Raw genomic sequence first — 8,936 nt, 5'->3', positions numbered from 1 at the left:
CTCTCCCCCACTCTCCACAGCTCTAAATGATCAGGGAACTGGAAGAGCAGCAGTCCTGCTTTCTTTGCACAACAAACCAGGCTTCTCTACATGGAAGACAGAGGTGAGCATGTCACGGTCATGATCTACAGTGGCCTTAAAAAGGTGCTCTCCATCAAACTGAATCAAGTCAAAACTGTTTTCTCACTAGCTAATACATACAAGACAGAATACTAAGCCCTTTTCCAAACATTGTTTTTTTTTTAAACTAATGATTTGTGAGTTTATTTTCTACTCAATATGTACTCACATGTGGGAAAGCTATTTTGCGCAGCGCTGACTCCTGGGTGTTCTTCTCCACTTTATCCAGCAGGGGTCGCACTACCAGCTGGGTGTCCATACCTGACAGGATTACAAACATCTTCATCAATTAACAAAATACAAAGTGTAGTACAAGTATCTGCCTGTACTTCTCAGCATTGAGACCAAATTCCCAAATCACTCCAGACCATGGATGGGTGTACCAGGGTCCCACTATTTCTTTGGCTCACCACTACATCTACTGTCCTCAATGTTGCCAGTTTCTTTGTGCTCCTTCAAAAGAGCTTGGACAGCACATCTGGAAACCTCTGTCTGCCTTGCTGATGCAGTGTAACCACCTTGTGTCTTGTCGCTGTGCTCAGTCTTGCCATGGTGCGACTCTTCACAGTAAACTGTCTTCGGCAGCCTCACCTTGTTAGCAGAGTTTGGCTGTCCATCACCCAGCTGGATTCCTCCTACACAGCTGTTTCTGTTTCACTTCATGGTTGTGTTTTAACCTTCATGCTGAATTGGTGATCAACAGCACCTGTTTGGTGTAATTGTTTAATCATACACCTGATATGCCTACAAAATCCCTGACTTTGTGCAAGTGTACCTAGAAGAACTGATGTTGTTTGAAGGTAAAGGGTGGTCACACCAAATCTCATTTATTAACATGTTTATTTCTGAAAGCATTCTTGCTTTATGGCATACCCAAGTTCTTTTCACAGTACTGTAGTCACTGTGATTGTAGTGGAGGTTCCACTCTGATAAAAGGACTGTATGGTAGTGAGGCGTGTTCGGGCATATTGTAACCGGGCTTTTTTGTGGCATTGGTGCGGTAAAGGCTTCTGTCTGGCAACTCAACCATGCAGCTCGTATTGTGCTCCTTGCAACAACCACACCATCTTTTTCCAGAGCAGCCTGTATTTCTCCTGACATTACCAGTGGGTTCTTCTTTGTACCCCGAATAATTCTTCTTGCAGTTTTGGCTGAAATCTACCTGACCTTGGCTTGTTATCGAGAGATCCAAGAATTTTCCACTTCTTAATAAGTGATTGAACAGTACTAACTGGCATTTGGATTTTTTATTTTTTTTAAATATCCTTTTCCATTTTTATAAAGTTCCAAAACCTTGTTACGCAGGTCTTTTGACGGTTGTTTTCAGCTCCCCATGGCTCAGTATCTAGCCTGCTCAGTGCATCCACGTGAGCGCTCACAAAGTCATGGACTATTTATACACAGACACTAATTGCAATTTACAAAGCCACAGGTGTGGGAAATAACCTTTAATTGCCATTTTCACCTGTGTGTCACTTTGTCTGTAACAAAGTGAAATATTCAAGGGTATGTAAACTTTTGATCAGGCCATTTGGGTTATTTCTGTTATCATTATTGTTTAAAAAGCAGCTAAACAACCATGACCATTATCAGATACATAAGGCAACAATAACACAACATCTGAACCTTTCTAACGGTGATTCACATTCAGAAATACTTTAACTGTATAATTAATTGCACAGTTGATGGTCCTGTGTTTTGGACAGTGCTAAAACATACTTGCATCTGAATTTAAGCTAGGTAGGCAATTTATTTCAGAAGCGTTTCTTTTATTTCCTGAAATTATCTTAACATCCCGACAACAACCAATGAATCACATTCTCTTGCACAAAGCTGTAACTGTGGCTGTCGCAGGACTGTAATAAAACAGTGTCAATAATTTCATTCAGTTCAAACAATTGGCGGACCTACCTGCTCTCTACCTGTGCACTCACTGTGCATCAAAATGTGTTTTGGGGTTTGTCGGAAGACCCGTAGGGAGAGTGAGATTTTTTTTAGTTACTAGCTACCTCTTGCTAGTTCTCCAACGTTGCCTAGCCCTTAAGATGAGCCCCTAAACGAATACCAAATTAGCTAATATGTTGTTGCATGACATGGGACTGCATTACTGCAAAAGTCGGTTTTCCCTGGTAACCACTTTCAGATCACAACGCTATGAACTGTGAGCAATTCCCTCAGGCAAAGTCTGCAGAAATGCTGACTTAGGAAAAGCGGGCAAAAAGAGCTCAAACTATCTGCAAGAGTCCTCACGCACTTGACAATTTGACAGTGGGATGGACCTAAGCCCACAAAGACATCCATCTGACTGAGTGTGGACTTGAGATTGGGCCTAAGAGTCTGCAGTAGAGCCCAATAAATACATTGGCCGGTGTGAGCTGGTTGCAGCTAAGTCAGTATTGGTGTTTATAACAGCCTAAAATGACAATTAAAAAAAGAGAGACGAAAAACAGATACGTCAATCCTGTTATGAGAATTGCATTGCTCCTATCGGTCTTAAAAATCCCATATGAGTCAGATTCTAGTCTGCAGCCATGCGAACAGCTCTGACGCTGTTCAACATATTAACACTAGTATGGCAATGCTAACATGCTCATGGTTCACCATGTTTATAGAGTCCATGTTTGCTTATTAGCACTAAACTCAACGTCCATCTGAGGCTGATGGGAATGTCATTAGTTTTAACGGGACAATTTTTAAATTTGACCAGATCATGGAGCTAGAGAAAAGGTTCAGGGGTCACCGAAGTCTAATCAAATCATCCTAAAGGGGAACATGAAGATCTCAACCAAATTTCATGGCAATCCATCTAATAGTTGTTGAGACATTTCAGTCTGAACCAAAGACTGACTGACACTGCCATCCAAAGAGCCACCTATAGCTAAATACTGAACTATCACTATTTATAAACAGACATCTATTACTTTGTTTAAAGTATGATGATTTGAGGGTTCATTCAATAAAAAAAAAATAATAATAAAAAATAATTCACAAAATATATTTACAAATCACCAACAGCAGATTTAACACTGACCTCCAGAAACCACTGCAGTCTCCGTGTGGACGAGTGCTCTCACATCATGCGAATGGTTTTTAAAGGTCCGTGTTCTGACCCACTCCTTATCCTGCTGGTCCACAGTGGAGGAGATGAACTGAAACTGGACGACGGTGCCCTCTGACGTCCCAGCTAATAGACTGCTCTCATCCTGTTACATATTTGGAAAGTTAACAATCACTGGTTCTGCAGGGATGGGGTTGTGTAATGTGTCCTCCTGGTTCTTGATTGCACGCTTACCTGTGAAACAGACAGAGCCAGAACGTCCCACTTGGTGACCAGGTGAGTTCTAACCAGAGTTCCAGTGAGTCCGTCCCAGATCTGGACCTTTCCCGCAGAATCACCGCTAATGATGGTGTGGTCAGACAGGAACACGATGCTCCAAACCACCACCTCTTTGTTCTTGGATGCTCCGACACCCCTGTCCACCAGCAGCCTGTGCGTGGCGTGGCCTGAGGTCAGAATAAGAAAACAAAGACTGAAAGCTCACAATATCAGTACGCCATATTTACAGAACACATGGAGTTAACACCAAGCTCATCTTCTGATATTACGTTACAATAACTGACAGTAGGCTCAGTGCTAATCATTTCAGGATCGAGCCGTATCTGCTTACCTGTCTCAGCATCAAAGATTCTGATCATGTCCATCATGCCGGCAGCAATCAGTGTACCAGATGGATGCCAGGACAGAGATATAATACGACCTAGAAGACCACAGGAAACAAGCTGAAACACTGAATGTCACCAAGTCACAGACGGGCTCCAAAATTACCCACTCACAAGAAAATATTCACATATGTCCTTGGGTAAAAAATTTAATTTATTACTTGTTCCTCCACAAAGTTACAACCACACTAGTTTCTAAATAAAAAAAACTTTTAGTTACATTTTGGACACTGGTCAAAGAGTTTTAATAATTAATGGGTTGCAGGACACAAATGTAAGTTACTGTACGCACAGACTGTATTTGAACCTAACACTACCCAGATGAAAAACACCCCACAGCCTCAGATTGTTCTTTTACCTTTCTGCCTGTCGAGGTTTCTTTGAAACTGAATCCTCTCCTCCAGTACTTCAAAAATCTTCACCGTTCCATCCTCACAGCCGACCTGATACAAAAAAAACATTCATTCAATGCCGAAGGCCAGATGAGGCGTAGAGTAAATATAATATCCACGAGGTATTGACTGACTGTTAGCAGTGTTCCCTGGCTGTTGCTAGTGATGGTCCAGATTGGTCCTCCATAGGCCTCCACAGAGTACCTGGGCCTCAGGTTCTCCAGGTCGTACTCTGTGATCACTCCGTTCAAACCGGCGCTGAACAGACGCTGGCCCACCCAGCACAGAGCCTCAACAGCCCGGCCGTCCTGTCCTGGGATGACCTGTGTATCACAATCAAAGCAAGTCTGGAGGTTATCCCTGCACATCTGACCTAGCCCCACAACCAGCCATATGATCTACTCCATTAAGACATTAAGCAGTTTAGTGTTTGTCCATGTGCAGAGTTTGATGTCTACCGTTCTCTAAACTCTCATTACTAAAGCTTATTCAAATGAGTAAACAGGATGTAGACACCTAAAAACATGGCACATGTATTAACCAAGTGTTCAGTTGTTTATGTAGAGTGCAGAATACAGCAGGTGACTTCAGAGCGCCAGACACGAGTGAACAAATGAACAAGCTTGTCTGGACTTCTTCCGAGTTGTTACCTTTTCTTGGAAGTAGTTGTCAGCGAAGTTGAAGATCTCCAGAGCTCCGTCAGCCCGAGCCAGAGCCAGCCGCTCAGTGCGGCTGTTAAACGCCATGGCTCTGATAGCGCTGGGCATGTAGTCGAAGAACCGAACCCGGTGCACCTTGAACTCACCCATTTTCACTAGAGAGGAAAACACAAACAGGTTACTAAAACGGGGCAGCGGACAGCAAGAGACAACCTGTAACGTTTACCCTGCTGTTCGTTAGCAAAAGCAAAAACCTCGCAGGTGAGACCATTCAACATTCACTTCAGTTCAGCACGCTTTACAGTCATCAGAAAACACGGTTTACCTGCTGTTTTCCCTCCAGCACCACTACACTTTCTTTGCTGTTAACTCCACACGCTTGAAAACACCAGGGGCCACGTTGAGGACCTTTGAACCGGTAATGGATCACCAAAACGGAAATACGTCATCGCAGTGACAGCACTCACACTTGGCGGGAAATTCTACCGGAAAAGTGAGTTGTGTTGTGACCGTTTTGGTGGAACGTTGAATGTCTTGATAACCTGTGGGCCTTTTTCCTTTTCATCAGTGTTAATGTTACACGACGGTCTTTGCTATCTGACAGGACAATGGTACAAATGGTGATACGGTAAGAATGGTGAACTGACTTTAGTTTATTTTGCTATTGCCTGGTAAATTTGTATTTCTAGCGATTTAACGCTAAATGGAGGCCAACGTTAGTTAAAGTTTATAATATCTGGAGGACATCCTCAGACAGTAGCATTAGCGCGGTTTTAGGAGAACAGTGCTAACATAGAAACACAGAAGAAGAAGTAACGTGATGTGAGAGGAATATGGAATCAGTAAGCTGACATTTTATTCATTAAGTGCTTCGGAGTGAAACTGGAAAGTAACGTTAGCTCATGGGATTCTTAAAGGTTTTGTTATGTTGCTCCTGCAGAGGCAGTGTGGATGGCAGCAGTCCTCCAGAGTGGATGCTGGTGGAGCTGCAGGGGGAGATGGTTTCCAGACACAACTCTGGTCTGGCAGGAAACGTGATGGGAGACCTGCTGTACACCAAAGAGGTAAGCCCAAGACAGAGAAACACTGGTGCTTTTCAAATGCTAACTGAGTTTTAGAGATACTATGTGGCCAAACAGGAAGCGCTCATTTCGTTCTGTGATAGAGCTCAGCTTGTAGTGAAAGCAGGACGTGATTCAAATAGTGCAGAATTCACTGGAACACAGGGACAGCACAGGCCTATATTTTGAAGGACACCTTGTCTAACTAAGCTCAAAGTGGTTACAAAACAGTTGCACAGAGAGGTTAGATTCTGGAATCATGTTCCTGGATAGCTAAGCCAATGAGGGGTCCTTCACAGCACATGGACTGGGTGACATGTTGGTGTTTAACTGTTGTGTTATGAGGGTCACTGTGTTAAAGCTGGAGTGCGCGACAGGTGAATGCATCAGAGCAAAAGGTGTGTAGGGGAGTTCAGCAGTAAATGGGAAGAGTAGCTTACAGTTTGTACAATCAGAGAATAAAGGCTGCATTTAAAGCTTGTGTGGGTGTTTCCGGTGTTTCCCAGCTGGTGGGAAAGCGTGAGGGGAGTTATTGCTTTGAAGATGATGTCAGGCAGTTTCACACGGCGTTTGAGGGCTGCACTACAATACATCAGCTCTATACAGCATCCTGACAGTATGGAGCTGTACCGTCAGGATTTCTAAATACCCTGGTATACCGTGATACCACCCAAGCCAAGACAACAATAATTATTAGTAATATTTCTTTAATTTTTATGTCAATCCTCTCCTGCGAGAAAAGTCTCCGTCCATAGAGGGATGGCCAGCGCACACTGTGTGGTACCACAGACTGCGCGTGAATCTGAAAGGGAAAAATACACTGCTCAAAAAAATAAAGGGAACACTTAAACAACACAATGTAACTCCAAGTCAATCACACTCCTGTCAAATCAAACTGTCCACTGACTGACAATCAATTTCACATGCTGTTGTGCAAATGGAAAAGACAACAGGTGGAAATTATAGGCAATTAGCAAGACACCCCCAATAAAGTTGTGGTTCTGCAGGTGGTGACCACAGACCACTTCTCAGGCTGATGTTTTGGTCACTTTTGAATGCTGGCGGTGCTTTCACTCTAGTGGTAGCATGAGACGGAGTCTACAACCCACACAAGTGGCTCAGGTAGTGCAGCTCATCCAGGATGGCGCATCAATGCGAGCTGTGGCAAGAAGGTTTGCTGTGTCTGTCAGCGTAGTGTCCAGAGCACGGAGGCGCTACCAGGAGACAGACCAGTACGTCAGGAGACGTGGAGGAGGCCGTAGGAGGGCAACAACCCAGCAGCAGGACCGCTACCTCCGCCTTTGTGCAAGGAGGAGCAGGAGGAGCACTGCCAGAGCCCTGCAAAATGACCTCCAGCAGGTCACAAATGTGCATGTGTCTGCTCAAAAGGTCAGAAACGGACTCCATGAGGGTGGTATGAGGGGCCGACGTCCACAGGTGGGGGTTGTGCTTACAGCCCAACACTGAGCAGGACGTTTGGCATTTGCCAGAGAACACCAAGATTGGCAAATTCGCCACTGGCGCCCTGTGCTCTTCAGATGAAAGCAGGTTCACACTGAGCACATGTGACAGACGTGACAGAGTCTGCAGACGCCGTGGAGAACGTTCTGCTGCCTGCAACATCCTCCAGCATGACCGGTTTGGTGGTGGGCCAGTAATGGTGTGGGGTGGCATTTCTTTGGGGGGCCGCGCAGCCCTCCATGTGCTCGCCAGAGGTAGCCTGACTGCCATTAGGTACCGAGATGAGATCCTCAGACCCCTTGTGAGACCATATGCTGGTGCGGTTGGCCCTGGGTTCCTCCTAATGCAAGACAATGCTAGAACTCATGTGGCTGGAGTGTGTCAGCAGTTCCTGCAAGAGGAAGGCATTGATGCTATGGACCGACCCGCCCGTTCCCCAGACCTGAATCCAATTGAGCACATCTGGGACATCATGTCTCGCTCCATCCACCAACGCCACGTTGCACCACAGACTGTCCAGGAGTTGCCAGGTCTGGGAGGAGATCCCTCAGGAGACCAGCCGCCACCTCATCAGGAGCACGCCCAGGCGTTGTAGGGAGGTCATACAGGCACGTGGCGGCCACACACTACTGAGCCTCATTTTGACTTGTTTTAAGGACATTACATCAAAGTTGGATCGGCCTGTAGTGTGGTTTTCCACTTTGATTTTGAGTGTGACTCCAAATCCAGACCTCCATGGGTTGATAAATTTGATTGAGTATTTAATGAGATTATTTCATTCATTCAGATCTAGGATGTGTAACTTTAGTGTTCCCTTTATTTTTTTTGAGCAGTGTATAATGTAAAAACAACGGTCCAGCATTTGTCAAGCAATGAAAATAATTCAAAACTGAAGCAAATAAAAGTTACTATACCTATAGTGGCAACTTCTGACATGAAGACACGGCGGATAGAGTTTGCAACCCTGAAAAGGAGACAGACAGAAGGTTGTACAGGCAAAGACTATAATAAGCAACATAACAAAATACACTTAAAGAATAACCTTAGTTAACCGTTCAAGTTGCTGACTAGGAAATACATCACAGCTAAATAACAATACGACCGTTTGTCCTTTTGTCCACTATTACATTAGCTAAATTATTATTTAGCGTCAATGTACACACACACACATTTAGGTCACAGAAAGCATGATTATTTTACTGCGTTGTACCTTATTTAACGTGTAAAGTCTCATAACAGTTTTGGTGCGGAGAACAAAAATGGCTGCTCTCTGGTTCACACACATTCTTTGATTAGACAATAAGTAAATACTTACGCCAAATCAGTGTTTTCAATGACGAACTTGACATTTTCGTCTGTCAGTTCTGTGATCTTCACAGTCGGCTGGTTAGCATACGGCATTACTGGAGTTAAATAAGACTAAAATTAACGTCGCAAAATCGTCCACACTCCACTACCGCTGCTTCGGCTTGAAGACCTCCACGGAATTATTTACCACCCTCTGATTGGCCAAGAGATGACGG

General features: G+C 44.4%; 2 protein-coding genes across 2 annotated transcripts in view; both read right to left on the bottom strand.

Annotated features, from left to right (window-relative positions):
* Positions 1 to 5,377, bottom strand: LOC123962179 (U3 small nucleolar RNA-associated protein 4 homolog; the record flags this gene model as incomplete). The annotated part of the gene is given in 9 exon segments (XM_046038146.1): positions 1 to 86; positions 290 to 381; positions 3,152 to 3,323; positions 3,413 to 3,624; positions 3,789 to 3,878; positions 4,199 to 4,283; positions 4,367 to 4,555; positions 4,883 to 5,046; positions 5,217 to 5,377. Coding segments are annotated over 8 exon segments (1,085 nt in total), but the record flags the coding sequence as incomplete, so codon positions are not given.
* The window catches only part of polr2c (RNA polymerase II subunit C), a 16,584-nt gene extending 7,677 nt beyond the window's left edge, over positions 1 to 8,907 (bottom strand). The window contains exons 1-2 of the mRNA XM_046038147.1: positions 8,729 to 8,907; positions 8,328 to 8,377 (exon numbers count right to left, since the gene is read on the bottom strand). Coding sequence (XP_045894103.1) covers positions 8,328 to 8,377; positions 8,729 to 8,814 — 136 coding nt within the window. The 5' untranslated portion in view covers positions 8,815 to 8,907. The remainder of the gene's footprint in view (positions 1 to 8,327; positions 8,378 to 8,728) is intronic.
* Positions 8,908 to 8,936: the final 29 nt, after the last annotated feature.

Source organism: Micropterus dolomieu, linkage group LG22 (genome assembly GCF_021292245.1).
Source record: "Micropterus dolomieu isolate WLL.071019.BEF.003 ecotype Adirondacks linkage group LG22, ASM2129224v1, whole genome shotgun sequence".
NCBI lineage: Eukaryota > Metazoa > Chordata > Actinopteri > Centrarchiformes > Centrarchidae > Micropterus > Micropterus dolomieu.
This window is presented reverse-complemented; position numbering and strand designations above follow the sequence as displayed.